The sequence below is a fragment of the Hetaerina americana genome, unplaced genomic scaffold, assembly GCF_022747635.1.
Source record: "Hetaerina americana unplaced genomic scaffold, ioHetAmer1.1.p SCAF_10, whole genome shotgun sequence".
Taxonomy (NCBI): Eukaryota; Metazoa; Arthropoda; class Insecta; order Odonata; family Calopterygidae; genus Hetaerina; species Hetaerina americana.
Window position 1 is genome coordinate 73,789,247 of NW_027286070.1, and position 17,635 is coordinate 73,806,881.

General features: G+C 41.4%; 1 protein-coding gene across 1 annotated transcript in view; it reads right to left on the reverse strand.

Moving 5' to 3' along the window:
- The window catches only part of LOC139700371 (uncharacterized), a 108,317-nt gene that overhangs the window by 27,927 nt on the left and 62,755 nt on the right, over positions 1-17,635 (reverse strand). The window contains exon 2 of the mRNA XM_071599010.1: positions 758-1,100. Within this exon, the coding sequence (XP_071455111.1) occupies positions 758-856 (99 nt within the window). The 5' untranslated portion in view covers positions 857-1,100. The remainder of the gene's footprint in view (positions 1-757; positions 1,101-17,635) is intronic.

Genomic DNA, 17,635 nt, shown 5'->3' on the forward strand with positions numbered 1-17,635 from the left:
CGACTTAAGTCCCTAATTCAAAAATTACACATTCAACGCCGTTCCGTCGAGTAACATTGCAGGGAATCGTTTAACGAGTCGTGCGAATGAAAAATATTGGAAACGAAAAACATTTCTATTTAGAATTGATACATAGTTTCGAGAAATTTAAGTATGTTTAACGATGCAATCAAACCAAATAGTTTGATGTTAGCTTCTTTAAAAAAAACATCGGCCTTCTCACTAATTTCCAGTCAATGTTTAGTCGTCATTGAAATATGAGTTCAATACATTAAAAGATTTTTTTGAAAAAAATTAGACTTCCAAATTCAAATTTTTTAGATTAATTTTTTTTTAATTTTGATTTTTCCCCATCTACAATTTTTTTAACGCGATCCCGCGAAGTCATTCCTTCCCATTGAGTGGAAAACGAAAACTATGGGAGGGCAGCGCCCGGGGCGGAGGTTGGCCGGGAGGAGACCCAAAACACCGCACCACACGCGGGACCGACAACAGCGCGCATCCTCCGGAGATTCACGCCCTTCGAGGCCATCGATCACGTTCACGCGCGTCCGGGAGGAGCGCAATGAATCAAACACACGGGCCCGAGGGGCGAGGGGGAATGGGGGGGTGAAGAGGGAGGCCCCCAAAAGGTGAGGGGCGGGGAATGAAGAAGAGAGGGAGGGAGGCAAAAGGGGGGGGGAGTGAAAAGAGAGAGAGTTAAAAAGAGTGGGAGGGGCTGTTAGTGCTCGTCCCGCCGAAAGATGAATTGGCTGACCTTGTGCTCCCGGTGGGCCGCGGCGGCTTGGAAGGCGAGGAGGAGGAGGGGGAGGGGGGAAAAAAGGCAGCAGCAGAGGAAGCACCGGGTGACCGCCATCGGTGGGGGCTGTTCTCTCCTTCGCTCCTCCGAAGACACTCTTATCCCCGCGGAGAGGCGCCTCGACGGAGGGGGCGGCGAGCGAGCGACTGCCGGTGCGATGCGGGGCCCGTGGCCGATGGGATGGGGATGTGGAGGGGAGTGGAGGGGGGTGTGGGAGAGAGGGGCAGGGGCGAAGATGAAGCCGGGGCCCTCCTCTCTCTCTCTCTCCTCTTCTCTCCTCTGCGGTCTCGAGGCACCGAATCTGCGGGAAGGAGGGAGAGAGAGGGAGAAAGGTGAATGAAATTCCGACGCGTCAACATCTAGGAGAGAGACAGAGAGAGAGAGGCGTTAGAGGTCTCTTTATGGATTTTGAGCATCGATGGTGGGTGAGGTGGAGAATCAGACTGTAAAGCAGACCAGGAACCGGTTTCTCCTATCAACAAATGCGCATTATCTCTCTCTCTCTCTCTCTCTTCGAATGGCAGATTAGTTAAAAGGTTATACAAAAATTACAACTCGGAACATTGAACAATAAACATTAATTGAATGAAATTGATTCTAACAGAGTTATGATTTAAATACTTCTTGCTCTCGTGAGATAGTTTCGAAAAATTGCTCTAACTGCAACTTTCTTGCGTAAATAATATCTATAGAGGCTCTTTATTTGAGGTTATAGATAGGAAAATCGAAGGTCTGTGCTTCAAATTAACGACAAGGAAACTTTTTTCTACTTGGAATCCACATACTTTCCAAATCCTTTCCAAATTTTCCACCAACCTTTGCCCGAAAGCTTGCTACATGCTTTGCTCTTATGCTTAAATTCTCCAGTAAAGAGAACTTGATGAAAGAAGACCCTTCGCTTTTCCACATGGAATTTTTTTATTATGGCCTAGGGTTCGTAAGAGCGTAACATCTTCAGGTTGAAGATGTTACGCTGCAAAGATGATGAAGAAAGATTCTATAAAGAAACCTTGGTCGTAATAAAAAAAATCTAAACGGAAAAGCAGAGTGTCTTCTATTATCATGAAGGACTTCCACCATGTTACGCCTGAAACTATGTCATTTAGTAAGCAGATGATAGAAACAATTTCCCACCAGATAAGTTTAATATAACTGTTTAACTTATCCAGTAGATAACTTACTATCTTTTCTTTATTATGTTCGGATTACACCACATCACGCCTAAATCTACTCAATAAATTCTCTAGAATACGTCGATTCGTGGAATTACCAAGGAATTGTTAATATACGATAATAGGTTATCAAAGGCGAGATAATCACATAAGACACACGACACATAAATAAATGAAATGCGCGAGATTCGAAGCATTAGCGACGGTGCAGTGATTTTATATTGGCGGAAGGGAGGAAAAGAGGAAGGCAAATCGGGGAGTTGGGAAAGAAGCCTCTTATGTTTGTTCTAGCTTGATGACAATACGTAATGACTTCAGAACTTGGATAACTTCTTTAAAACGTGGATGACATACATCATTAGGAGACATATTTCGCCTCTTTCCCGCAACGCCAAAAAATACGACCACAACAATAGCATCAAGTTTTGCTCTTTCTATTTCAAAGGCGAAGAAAAAATTAAGAAGCTCCACCGCTCGCACAAGCGGCAAGGCATCCTTCGCCAAATACCTGCGCCGATCACTCACCCCTAACCCCTCTTCCCGCATCCCCTTCCAGCCGCAAGCCTTCCTTATCAGCGCCCTCGCCCTTAAGACAAGACCTACCCTCTCTCCTCTTCACATACTCCACTCCATGCCAATGCGTACTTGGAGGCACTCGAAAAATGTAGTCTCTCTCGAATAATATTTCTGTTCCACTGTCTACGCACATTGGAGAATGCTTAATACAAGCCATTGTCAATGTGTACCAGTGAACACACAATGAGAATCAGTGCCTGCCCGCCGATGAGGGAGCGGTACTCCGAAATCTATTTTCTTGTTTTTATTTTATGTTTATTTCATTCCCTGGGGTTTCGCGGGGTCCAAAAAATCACAGAGTTTCTTTGAAGCTGAGGGGCCCCATAAGCCTCACCCGGAGTCGAACCCTGGGCCCAGGAAAGCAGCGCTCTTCCCACTGGATTACCACATCACCCCCTAAATATACGATTTACCTGAATGCAATAATACACAAAAGACTTTATGCTGGGAAATTGGAGCGATGATTCAGCAAGGAATAGACATTGTCGAAGCGAGGCAAAGATGCACCCCCTCAACGCGCCCCCAAGAAGACAGTTCCCTCTCTCAAGATGGTGCCGCGAGTCTACGTCACCAACCATTGAGCACCCAAGAAAAAGATAAATGCAACCATGAAACCCATGAGTATTTCATGTCATGATATATTTAATCCGAACCGTTTCGCGGGAAGTTCTTGGAGGAGTATTTATGCTTCCAGACTTATAAGTCTGAGTTCAGTCATGCGTATTTGATGCGCGTCTTTGGCGACACACTCAGTTCTTTTGACATGTAACAGGATGCAATATTAACGTATCGTTCAATCCATTAGATTACAAAAAATAAATATTTTTCCGAAATGAATAAATCAAATAAATAATACATAAATATATACCATATTTTTGACATCCCTTATTACTTAACTGTGGACGACCAACGACATTGGCAAATGAAACTCCAATTTTCGGTTAAAATGGATAAATCAGAGGAAATTCAAATTTTTATAATTATGACGTGATTTTTACCCCGAAGATTACTCACAGCTACTGTCATAAGCATCCGTAGTCATTTTAATTTTCACGGAACAACATCAATTCTAAAGCATTTCGATAGAATTTCTCGTTTCCAATGAAATATCGTACGTCACTTTCAACGTATTTCATAGCTTTGAGATAAACACCAAGCATGTAAAACATGCAGATTTGGCAGGAATGAGAACTTCTTATGGTGACTACAGTGATTCCGTTTTGTTGATCAGTTATCGAAAAACTATTTCCATATAACCACATGACTATTGATTTGATTCGCTTAAAAGGCAATTTTGATTTTTAGACCATAGAGTAGGGTTCGCTCAACGTTTAATAATGAATGAGAAGGGAGCACCAGCCTACAGGATCAAATATGGCGGGACCACAAGGCACCTGGATATTTGAAAAAGTTGCAGGAGAATGGAAAAACTATCTGAATTAAAAATGGTGGCGTTAATAACGTGTTTAATCAATAATTTACATTTAAAAGACGTCAATTTTCGATACATTGTCTTAACAGGGGTTTCACGCCGGAATTCAAATGCGAGGGTATTCGTTTATTTTTCAATGGGCAATGCATGAATGATTTTTCCCCAAAGAAATTGCCATAAAAATCAGTCAAAAGAAATCAAAATAATATGATCATCTATCAACACAATTTATAAAATGCATATTTGGTCACCGACATGCTCATGGAAAGTTGTGTTTAAAAACATTAAACTCGCCCACGGCCCTGGAATCTCGAATGGAACGGACCATCGCCCTCCTCCCGCGTCACCATTTCGATAATAGGGAGGGACAGTTTAGAGCATTTATTTTTAATTCCGGCGGGAAACATCGACGAAACTCCGGAAAAATCTTCGGAGCAATTATCACTCAGAGGAAAAAATAAAGACGAAACGCAGTGCCCTTTCGCTTCCAGAATCGGGCGACAAAAGAACAACGTCGCCAAGGCCTCGCCCATCAATCCCCCTGGACTCGCACAATCGCCCAAACATAACAAGTTGGCCTCGAGGATTAAGGACGAAGTGTTGCCGCCGCGGCCGCCAGCCTTTGAATCGGCATTTCCACTTTCATCCGTGTCGAAGGTCACGCAGGAAACTCGTGGAATAAACAGAAATAAACGATCGCGCACGGCAACATCCCCGGGGCATTCGTCTCTATCACGGACGGCTGTCTTGAAGGGTGTCCCAACTGACGGCGGGCGACATGACGAACAGCGATTAAGTCGGAAGGGTTAACAGATTGGAACTGGCGTTTGGCACAACCTTTCGGTAACTGTGGTATGATATGATTGAAGAATAGCAACCGAGTAAATTAATTCATGTGGCGATCCCAAAACCACTTACTTATATGGAGCTACGTGAAAATATTTTACGGGAACTTTATGCACAAAATAAATTAAAGCGCAGAAGCGCAAAAAACTTCATACGGTTTCGAGGTACTCCCTCAGCACGCATAGTATGCAATCGAGCTCTACTGCGGGTTAAATATAACCCTATAGTTTCAAAGGGTTTATTTGACATCCGACAAGTCAAAGTACGAGTACACCTGGTTTCCCAAAAATTCTAATATTTTCTCGGCGTAGATGGAGCACTTATGCCAAGAGTAAATAACCCATCGCGTGTCTGTTAGGGCGTTTTCCATGATTTACGTCACGCTTTATGACGATGATTTATTCCGGCCTAAAAATAAAACAGCCTAGAATCAAATGTAGACTCTCCCATTTAATTGTGAATCTTTCCCGCCGCTTCTGAATGAGGCAAAGGTGAAAATGGATGATGGCGATGAGTGCGATCGGAAAATGGAGGAAAGGTGGGGGGCGGCAAAAGCCTTGGAAAACAAGTGCTTGGCGAAAAAGTCCAACAGTCTGAGTGAGGATCATGGTTGATTTGAGCTCATTTTACCTAAATGCATGCGGACCTAAAAATAGATAAATGGAACGTACGTAGATATCATTTAGCTACGAAAATGAACTTAGAGCCATTCAAAATGATCGCCCCTTTAGCAATTAATTAGATCCGAATAATAGTTGTATGCATATAATTTTTTTTCAACGATCATAATTATTTAATCATACGTTTTGTGGCTAAAGATTTGATTCTTATTAAATAAATTACTTCAGATGCCTCTTCTCATATGTGTGTGTGTACATATATATATATATATATATATATATATATATATATATATATATATATATATATATATATATATATATATATATATATATATCCCAATATTATACTGCTCGTGTGAGTGTTTCCGTATAATCGATATATATATATATATATATATATATATATATATATATATATATATATATATATATATCGATTATACGGAAACACTCACACGAGCAGTATAATATTGGGACGGCACAATAGAGCCCAAATAAAATAGTAACATTTAAAAGGACACCCACACGGTAAATTGTTTAAGCTTTCGGCCTTCTCCGAGGCCTTCTTCAAGTGAGACTGAAAATGTTTTTCCCAATGAATTCACAATCACGATATTTTCACACGCTCCCGTCACGTGTTGGTTTAACGCATTTCCTTTTTTCCCCGTGGCAATTTCTTTCGCGAATTTGAGTGTTATGCATTTCATATAACTCATAAATTAAGTGGAGTGCAATCGAGCCCGTGCGGCAAATCTGGTGGAGGACTTGTCCGTCTACTGACCTAAAGGTCCAGTCCTTGGCATAATTAAATTCTGGTTCTCCGTCCCTAGGTAACCTGATGAAAATGGAAGGTCCATTTTTTTCACCCCGAAATCGATGGAGCAAAAGAAGAGCCCGTGGACAAAAACGAAAGCTTCATCAAAAAACACTATACTTATTTCCAAGGTGCGTTATACGACATAGTGACTTAATTGAGAATGACTCTTGAAAAAAGTATTTTCTCGTCACCAGGGTAATTTTATACTTTTATAAGGTGCAACGTTCCCAGAATACTTTTTCCCTGGGATAATAAAGTAAGCGATGAAGAGGCCTTCAGCATTTAAATAAACCCGTAGCTTACGACATTTGGTTTTTGAAATTCCTTCAGTCCTTTTAAATGTGGTCGTCGAGTGGCTTCAATGTAGCTGGAATTGTTCCGGTAAGTTTTTTTTAAAGTCAGTTTTGTTTTATGAATAGCTACGAAAAAAGTAACTACCTTAAATACCGCAACAAATATAATTTGCGGTGAACAGAAAAAATGCACATATCCACGTCATGCATTTTTCCCCACTCTTTCTGTAATTTTTGACTTCCACTGAGACTACTCTTTCAACCGCTGAAGTAAATTCGTCGAAACAGACGACAGATGCGTGAAAATGGAATCCCTTCGAAACTGGAAGAAGCAGACGGAAGGACGAGGAGAGGAAAGACGAAGCCCTCGGGCGCGACTCGGTGGTCGCAATCGAAGAGACGACGATGTTAGGGAATGTGAGATTTCGGGATGCTGGAAAGGAGCGAATGAGAGAGGAAGACGAGAAAAAAAGATCATTTCAAACGTGTTCAATCCTCTTTTTTGGCAGGTATCACAATGCGAGCGCAAAGTAAACATTAGTTCGGGTGTGCCGGCCGTAAGTAAATACATTAAGTTAAGTAAATGATTTTCGTCCTTTGATAGGTCTTGTTTGCGACACTGCCGAGGTGATGAAACTTTCACACTGGTTCCCTTTTTTTCATTTCTTCCCGTAAACCATTTGTATGCTCCATTAGGTGCATATGTAGATAAAACTGAAAGTACATCCATAAGTTCAGGCATGAGCTCCGTTTTTCAATGCACCTCAGGGTACTGCGGTTATCAGCGCAACGAAGCATCACTGTAGCCCCACAGTGAATGACGCCTCAAAGGAACCCTGATTTCATGTCCTCCGAGGATATCATTATGCATATTATTTAATTATAACTATTATGATAATAATTAAAGGTTATGAACGTGATTGCTCTGCGGCAGTTGGCCAAAACCTTTTTTTGAATCTGATTTCAGGCCCTGGTGGCGGCGGAGTATTGTCCTCGCCAGTCAACCCAAAGGTCGCGGGTTCGATTCCCACCTGGTTGATTTTCTTCCATCTAGGGATTGATTGTATGCAATTGTCTTTAATGTTATGCCTAAGGGTTAGGTGGAAGAATGGACTCAACCTCGCCCAAATGAGTCGATAAATAAATCAATCAAATCTACGAATTCGTTTCATCTAATTTTTAAAGCGGTGCGATTTAATAAACGGATTTTCGCTTCTCCATATCTCCTCATTTGAATGACACGCACTGCCGCTGGAGAAACATCCTCGCTGATGAATGAATCTGGTCCGTGATCAGAGGCGTGACGCGGCACAGTACTCGCCGCGATACGCTATCGGTGTCCCCAGGCTGCGGATGCGGCCGGCGTTGCTTCCCAACGGTTTCCATTCGACGTCCCCACGTGCATTTAATTTGAGGCACGTAGTTTGGTAGTGAAGACCCATACCATGCTAGAAATAACATAGATTAAAACATCCATTGTTTTGAGAACAGATTAGAGTCAGTAGGAGTAAGCCGTAAAGGTATGGCTATTAGATTAACTGAAGGGGATGAGAGTTATTCAAAGAAATATTATTTATGGCGACACAATATTGGATTGGTATTTAGATATTTCATTGTTTCATTAACATTTCTATTTATATTTCAATACCCATTGCTTTAGGATAAGCGATTGAGTTATAGTCTTCATTCGACGATTCCCGTTTGACGACAAAGATTGTGATCACAGGGAAATCTCATTTCATGAATATCTTCAAGAGTCCGAGAATATTACAAAATTATTGAATTGCTCTACATAATAAAATGTGACTTGGACAATAATATCAGTAATAAAAACGAAAAATTGGAAATTTAAGATTGGCATATTGATTGCGATAACATAATCTCGCGGTGTTAAGCCCGCCTCAGAAGATTATTTACGCCTAAATACTCGATTACGTTCAGTATTTTTAAACCTTTACATGCTCCATTAAAAATATTACAGCCTTTTCAGTGTATTTCAAAAAGCCAATTATCTCTATAACTTATGAACTGTTACTAAAACGGCAGTAATTACTTTATCGTACTCAAGCAAAATAATATACTTCACAATCACAATTAACCAAATTTTCAAGAAATATTCAATCCAACTCACCCCAAGGATCTCTATGCCACAAGAATAAATGATTTTCTCGCAATTTTAATTCATAACTACCCCCCAGGGCTTTCGAGTTATTTTTTAAAGTTTGGAAAAGTAAAAGAATTAGATTGAAGTGCACATGGCGATGCATGCCCAAACGTTATGGAACGTTTTTTCTTTCGCGAGAGGGTAATCGGTGTAAACAGAAGTTTTCCACGTGATGTCTACTGCATTTCGATCTCTTAGCTTCTGTGACCAGAACCCCATTCTTACGTATTTATCCTTCCAATTAACAGAGCTTCGAGATTAATTCTTACAAAGTCAGCCCTGCCACACACCCTAGCGATGGCTTCCAGGATACCATGTAAAAAAAGTAATTGCGATGAGTCGACCCTAAGAAGAACACGCGGTGCACACCAGGCGAGCCGATGCACCCAACCGCAGATCCATCCTAAATTAATTTGGCCCAACATTTTATGCCACTAATCATTAAACGTTGAGGCGTCAGGGAAATCGCCTTAAAGGGGCAATGAACTATCAAACAGGACAGACCTTAATTAAAAAGACTGAATCTTAAGGGCTTGGCAAAGTACATATTCCAATTGCCTGAGCCCACCGCCAAGTAAATTAGATATGGGTCGAGGAGATCTCCAAGAATAAACAATGATTTTGTACAATTAGTGCATTTCTAGCAAATCGCTCGGATATGCGAGTAGTCCAGGGTTGGACTACTCACCAGAGGGCCCAGATTCGATTCCCGTATGCCAATAGCTCCACCCAAGCTGTGCAATTTTTTGGGTACCGGATCTTCCAGGGAAACCATACCAGGCGCAGGGAACTGGCCCCCATTATTACTTTGTGTGATGGCCCTGAAGTATGAATTTAAAACGCCGTATAGGGCATAGTATTAATATGTTAGATTCACACACGCCCGCGCGCGCACACACACACACACACACACATATATATATATATATATATATATATATATATATATATATATATATATATATATATTATTATTATTATTATTATTATTATTAGGTATTCTACCGGTTAAGGTAGGTTTCTGGATGGACACAGCTCCTAAATAAAAATTTGTGACTCCTGGCCAAATCTACATCAGGTCCCTCTTCACCTACGAGTACCTTCTTCCTCCCTTCATCCCGTCCAACATCCCTATCGTGTTCCTTCCCTTTCCTCGTTTGCCTAGAATTCTCCCCTCAATTACAGTCTTCAACATCCCGCTGCCGGTCAATACCGCCTTCATCCCTTTCTCCTGCCTCCATAGGATTGCTCCCAACAAACCACTTTCCTCGCCCACCAAACCAAGTACTTCCTCATTTATTTCCTTCTCTGTCCGTTTCACCTTCTCCATTCTTCTCCACACCCACATTTCAAAAGCCTCCAGCCTACGTCTATCCTCATGCTTCAATGACCACGTTTCCGCGCCGTACATACAAAAGTTTTTACGAGTCTTTTCTTAACATCCTTACTCAAGGTCCCTGTCATCAACTCCCTCCTCCTTGTGAAAGCCTCTTTGCCTAGCGCAATTATTCTCCTTACGTCCCTGCTACTTTGACCGTGTTGGTTCAAAACACTTCCAAGATACGTAAACTGTTCTACCTGCTCTAGTTTTTGCCCCCCTATTTTAATGTTTAGCTCAGCCTTTTTCTTTCTAGAAAATCGCATAACTTTTATTTTATTAATATTTTTTCTCATTCCATGCCTGTCGCACTGAATTTCCAATTCACTCAGCATTGCTTGCAACCCCTTGGCTGACTGACAAACTAAAGCTTGGTCATCAGCAAACCTAACTGATTTTACGAATTCCCCACCCGCTTTCATTCCTACCTCCAGTTCTTCCCATGACTCTTTAATCATTTCCTCTGCATACAGGTTGAACAGCAACAGCAACCTCTTCCTAACACTGCCCATCCGGACTCACCATTCCCCACCCGAGCCTGAGCAGTCTGAGACATGTACACGTTGCGGATTAGCCTCCTTTCCCACCAATCTATTCCTATTTTCTGCAATATACTCATTAGTTTTTCCCAATTCACTCTATCAAACGCTTTTTCGAAATCTACGAAACAGGCAAATACCTCCTGGTTGTATTCTATATACCTCTCCATTAATAATCTCATTACTGCAATGGCATCACGCTTACCACTCCCCTTCCTAAACCCAAACTGATCATCCCCCAAGTAAACATTTGCCCTACTCTATATCCTTTTGTTTATGATCCTGAGAACAACTTAAGCTGCGTGGGATATCAAACTTATTGTCCTGTAGTCCTCACATGATGTAGCCTTTACCTTTTTCGGAATAGGAACTAAAACTGATCTCACAAAGTCTTCCGGTCAGATTCCTTCCTTATAGATACTACGAGTCAGCCCATATAGCCTCTTCCTACCACATTTTCCTAAACATTTCAATAGTTCCCCGGGAATGTTATCCACCCCCACGGCCTTATTTAGTTTCATCTCCCTTAATGCCCTTTCTATCTCATTGTCGAGTTTGCCTAAACCTAAACTATCTCCTCTACGCCATGTTCCTTTACTATTTCTAACTTTGTTGGTCTGACTTCTTTACTATACAATTCTTCTATATACTATATTCCTTCCATCTCTCTTGGATCTTTCCTTTGTCTACTATTTTCTTACCCGCCTGATCTGTAAAGGTTAGCATAGATCTCCCTTCCTTACTTCCTGATAAAGATTTAACTTTGCTGTAAAGCGCACCAATTTCACCCTTCCTCTGCTGACTTTCCATATCCACGCAATGCGTCTTCCGCCATGCTTCTTTTGCTTTATTTGTTGCCCACCTCAGTTAATTGTTTAATTATTTGTACTTCATTTTGCCTAACTCTGTATTCACTTTCTTCCTTTTTTCCCTGTCATCCATCTTTGTAATCATTTCAACCGTGATCCTAGGTTTCCTAGTCCTTTTAGCGTTAACGGTTCCAATAGTGTCTTTTCCAGCTTTAGACAACCCTTTCTTGATACTTCCCTATTTTCTTCGATAGTACTTAGCTCTTTACCATCCTCCATGACTTCCTCTACCGCCTGTTTGTATTCCTTCCCTTTCAAACCATTTAATTCTTCTACATTCCATTTTCTAACTCGCCGCCCCTGCCTAATCTTTATGAAACAGACGCTACATTTCATAACAACTAAATTGTGTTCAGAGTCCGCATCCGCTCCCGGGAAGCTGTGCGAATTTATCGCACTGTTCCTGAACCTGTGTCTAACCAGAATATTATCTAGCTGATACCTTTCTGAGTCACCTGGTATTTTCCATGTATACCTGCGTCATTTGTGGTGTCTAAACCAAGTGTTGGTGATGACTAACCCCTGTCTCCTGCAAAACTCAACTGCTTTCTCCCCGCGCTCATTCCTTGTGCCTAAACCGTAATTCACGCGCGTCACCAACACACGCGATTATGTCCTCTAACTGATCGTATATCCTATCGATCTCTTATTCTACTTTATGCTTCCTCGGTGGCATGTATACCTGAATAATAACTAAGTTCGTCGGATCTGTTTTATCTTTACTAGTAAGGCGATAGGTATGGGATGAGAATCAATATTATTAAAACAAAGGTTAGGCCATTTTCTAGAAATAAAAAGGCTAAGCTTAACATTAAAATAGGAGGGCAAAAACTAGATCAGGTAGAAGAGTTTACGTATCTCGGTAGTGTTTTGGACCAACACGGTCAAAGTAGTAAGGACGTAAGGAGAAGAATTGCGCTAGGCAAAGAGGCTTTCACAAGGAGGAGGGTGTTGATGACAGAGACTTTGATTAAGGATATTAAGAAAAGACTTATAAACACTTTGGAATTGAGCGGAGCTATGTTCGGTGCGGAAACGTGGTAATTGAAGCAGGAGGATAGACGTAGATTGGAGGCTTTTGACATGTGAGTTTGGAGAAGAATGGAGAAGGTGAAATGGACAGAGAAGGAAACAAATGAGGAAGTACTTGGTATGGTGGGCGAAGAGAGGGTTTTTTTGGGAGAAATCCTATGGAGGCAGGAAAAGTGGATGAAGGGGGTATTAACCGGCATTGGGATTTTGAAGACTGTAATTGAGGGGGGAATGTTGTGCTAAAGAGGAAAGGGAAGGAATAGGATAGGGATGTTGGACGGGATGAAGGGAGGAAGAAAGTGCTCAGAGAAGAAGAGGGACCTGATATAGAGTAGGATGCTGGATTTTGTGTTTTGCTAGGAGTCACTAGCAAAACTAGTAGCTGTGTCCATCCAAAAACCTTCCTTAATCGGTAGATTACCTAATAATAATAATTATATATATATATATATGCATGTATTTGTGTATAAATGTTACACATACACTCATACATATCCTTACCAAGGCCATTGACCGTCACATATTGATTAAATGTGTCATCAACATCGGGCGTGTGTCAAATTTACCTCCTTTAGCGATGACGGAGCTACGCTACGGAATTCGTGCGCTGAGTACGTAGAGCGGCACTCAAATCACTCAATACATGCTTTGATAATTTTCTTTGATATGGGATTGTGACACATGAGGCATACAAATTTTGAATTATCTCCACGGAAACATGAAAGTGTCTGCTTTGGCTTAGAATGGCTCCATTTAAGAAAAGGCAATTCTAGTTTTATACCTTAAATTGGTAGTACCTTTTTAGATGTGCCCCGAGTAACCGGAAAACGGCTCCACCGCTCGATTACGTCTTAAATTAGGGATCATATTATAAAGCTGAACGCGGGTATTAATTAAATAGCAATGTGATCATTTAACTCATAAAGAATCAACCAAATATGTATGCAGTATTTCCATTCTTTCTTTTTTTTATTCTCACGGATCTGAAAACGGAAAGAGCTGATGCGTTTTTGTAGTTTTAGAGAAAAGAACTCTTTAAAAGCGTGTGATTCGTCGCCGCTATTAACTCCTCTCCAAAAAAAAACTTATCTCGAACAACAATCTGTGTTTTCACGGTGATATTTCCCATCACACACGTAAGTGCGTCGGAGAACCCTGGGCTCACGGCTCGCCTACATTCCACTCATTATAACTTCCGTATAATTACGTCAGATACTAAATAATGGTAAATTTTATATTCCCAAAAATTTATTGGCAGGAATTTTCTGCAATGAAAACTTTTTTTAAGTTATCAATAAGAATTGAAGAATTAAATGTGAGCAAATAAAAAGAGAATAGTGGAAGGAAGTTACCGATCTCCAATTTCTTTTTAAAGTTATATCTAGGAACATGATATAAAAACCGCGTGAGCATAAAGGCCAAGGAAATGGTTTAGCCAGATTGGCGCATACCCATCAAAGTGTAATGAAAATGTCAGGGCTACCAACGGAGCAAAAGAATTCGGATCACGATCCCGTCGCTTTATTCTAGCATTTCTCAAATCCTATTATCACTCCAAATATTCACTTTTTCAATAGCTTTTTAACTGCTACGCTCTAAGTTTTATATGTTGTAGGATCTGAAACGGATCCATATTTTTAAAAGCAGCAAATAATAATAATATTTATTACCCATAATTTAGGTTGGAACGTGAGAAAAATTTTGCATAAACTATTTGGCAATTTTGGCTCGCACATGAAAAGACTGCCTCGCCCTCATCCTATACTTCGCTGTCGATTTTTCCACAAACCTTTCGATCGGTCTTTCGCAAATCTTTGCAACGCAACTCGAAGTTATGGTCACACAAATCGTTTGCTGAGGTATATTGATTAGTACTCCGCAGTCCACTTCAAATTTCACATTGCTCCAACGTCGGTCGTATAGAACCAGCCAACGCAACAGTTTCTGACGCGAACTCTTAGCAGCATGAGGTAAAAACTGGATGCTAAGTGCCAAATTAGTCCGTATGAATGCCAATTTAGTTTGTATTAAGGGATTCGTGGCGAGAAAGGAGAGACCCTCTTCGAGATCGCCCCTTTCTTCGACCTCCTCCTCGACCAAACCGCCGTGATGTGCGTGCAAGAGACCCACACGCACACACACGGGGCTGCCCAGATGCGCGCGCGGATTCATTCATCCGCCATAAAGCTTTCTTCCCCCATCCGTTCGCCACCCAACACCCTTTCCACCGAAGATCTTTGGCCGCCTTCCAGATACTCGCCTCTCTCCGACTTCTAATTCATCCACCTCTCCTCCTCCGCCTCCTTCTCCTCGGTTAATCTACGAGATGCGAGAGAGAGAGAGAGATCTCTCCGAGAGATCGACCGATCGGGAGAGGGCAGCCTCTCCCGAAGGGCCAAGGCTCCGTTCCGTGCGATGACGAAACGTCCTTCGGTCCATACTACTACAGTCCGGCCCTCTCTCGCCACCCAACCACTCTCCTGGGATCCGAGTTACCCTGGAATTGTACTCACCAGAAGGCGGCACTATTTTGAACGTCGTCACGGCAACCAGCGTGCGCTTGTAGTTGCGTTGCCGAGTGTCGTATTTATCGACTCCCGCTACGCTTGCGACTCGGGTGACCAACCAGTGACTCGATTAAAAAAAGACTACGAGGGTTCTTGGGATGATCTCAACACTTGCGTTCTCGGAAGACGCCCACATTTTGCTTCAACTGTTTTTTGCTTCCTTTATTTTCCCGTATCCCACTTCTAAATAAGCTAACTTGCGCTTCAATCACAAATGCATTCACCTTGAGCTCTCATATTATTAATATTTTGAAACGGAATTTCTCATCGGATATTTGATTTCTTCTTAAATGCTGGTGATATAATGACTTGTTTTATCACGTCCGCAGTGAATATTGTGAAAACCATGCACGGATTCCTGAATAATGTGTGCTGTGCTATTTCATGAATAAATTTGACTTTCTATGAGAAAATTCTGAGGTGTACCAGAGTGGGCTGTTGATTGATTGGCAGTGGGATGTTAAAGATACTGATGGACGGGGGAACGTTAGGTAAACGAGGAAGGGATAGAAATAGGAAATGGATTGGAATGAGGGGAGGAAGGAAGGAAGTGTGCGGAATTGAAGCAACGCTTACTGCAGCAGTGTCGGATGTGAGGTTGTGTTTTGAGAGGAGAGGCGAAGAAATATATCATTGTGTAATATCGCATCCGTCTCCTAGCAGAAACTATCTTAAAACGGTGGAATACTAGTGAAAATAATTAGTACGCATGGAGAGTGGGCAAGATTCGTACCTTAGACTTCGGGTAAGATCAACACTTCTATTGAGAGAGAAATACATACGAGGGGTGTTCAGAAAGTAACCTCCGTTATGCTATAAAAATACACTGGAATATATACAGAAAATTTATCATTTTCATCTAAAAACTACATGTCTCTACTCTTTTTATACAGATTCGCCAGAAAGATCTTAACACGTGTCAAATCTCGGAGCTAGTTTTCTAATTCCTTCAGCATAAAATTCTGCCGCTTGAAATCGACTTTCAGTCGTGCTTCCATGCAACAGAGTCGTAGAAATCTTGGGAACACTTTCTAAAGATTTCAGATATCGCAAAACCCCTGGTTTTCAATAACCTTTTCGCCAATTATCCGGTGCATTTCATCGTTCAACAAAGACGGGGGGGGCGGCCATTTCTATGATCATCATGGACATTAATCCGTTCACTCTTAAACGAACGACAAAGGTGAGGCACACAACTCTCTTTGCCACTCATCGCATGTGGTCCGTACAGAGCACAGATTTCCCGTTGATGAATTCCAGCAAATTTGAAGTTTATTGCCAGTGCAAACATTAAAACTAAACGGTTTTGTAGATTTGGCGATATTTCCAACTGTATCGTCCATTTTGACTCGCTATTGTATAAACAAACGACAAGCGGCAATGCGACCTCCCGAACACTGCAGATCGAAAATGTACTGCCCCCTGGTGTGTTTGCGTCAAAACAGCAAACCTTCGCCCCACCTCCCCCTCTGCTTCGCTCGCTACACGCAAACGGAGGTTACTTGCTGAACACCCCTCGTTTATGATTGTTTCCAGAATTAATTACCAGGTTAGGATGCGGGTAAATCCGCTGTATCTCATTTTTAATTTATGAATATATTTAAAAACTAATAGATACACACTCCTTATTGTGGAGGATAATCAAAATAGTCACAGTCAATATTCACGAAAAAGCATAGACAAAATCTAAAGAAAACTAACAACACTTCATATGTTGTGTGTGTTCTTTGAGCTTTTTTTCTCGAAAGGTAGTTACGCACGGCGACGAAACTGTGGCCATGAAACATGGTCGCGTTTTTGAATAAACTAAGAGGAAAGTAAACGCATACTGCTTCGGTGACATCAGTCAAAGATTTCATCGATCTCGAGTGGAACACAGCGAGGATATAAATATAAGGTCAATTCGAAACACAAATAATCAACATGACTATTCAGTCACGCCATTCTTTCCATCTCCATATTCCTCCGGGTCATGGAGGAATATCGAACGCTCGGAATTCGCCAGCCACGCCAAACGACTTAATGTGCAAGCAACGGGAGAAAATCTCGCAGACATTCAAATTCAAAAGGAACAACGTAAATTCTCGGGAATTCCTCAACAACAACAACAACTCATTTTTTAGTCATTTGCGTTTTTTTTTAATTTTTCTCGAGCAAAAAATTGTATTTTCTTCACAAAGTGATCTTCTACGTGCACCTCGCATGTTTTTTGTTCATTCCCGCTCCCCCCCCCCTTTCATTGATCGTGCTAAAAAAAACAGATGTACATATTTCATTATTTGCACCATGTGCGGTAAATAACTTGTTCAAAATTATATTATTTTCAGAGGAGAGTTTTATTGAAAGTGTAATTTCGCCATTCATGAATTGATCGTGCAAAAGAAGTGGCAGTGGTCTAAATGGTCCTTCGTCGGAGGACACCAGGAATTGTGTTTTTACGAATTCACGGCACGCATCGTCATTATTCACAACTTTTTGCCGGGGCGAAGAGAAAGCCGTCAAATGGAACCACTTAATTGTTAATTCCA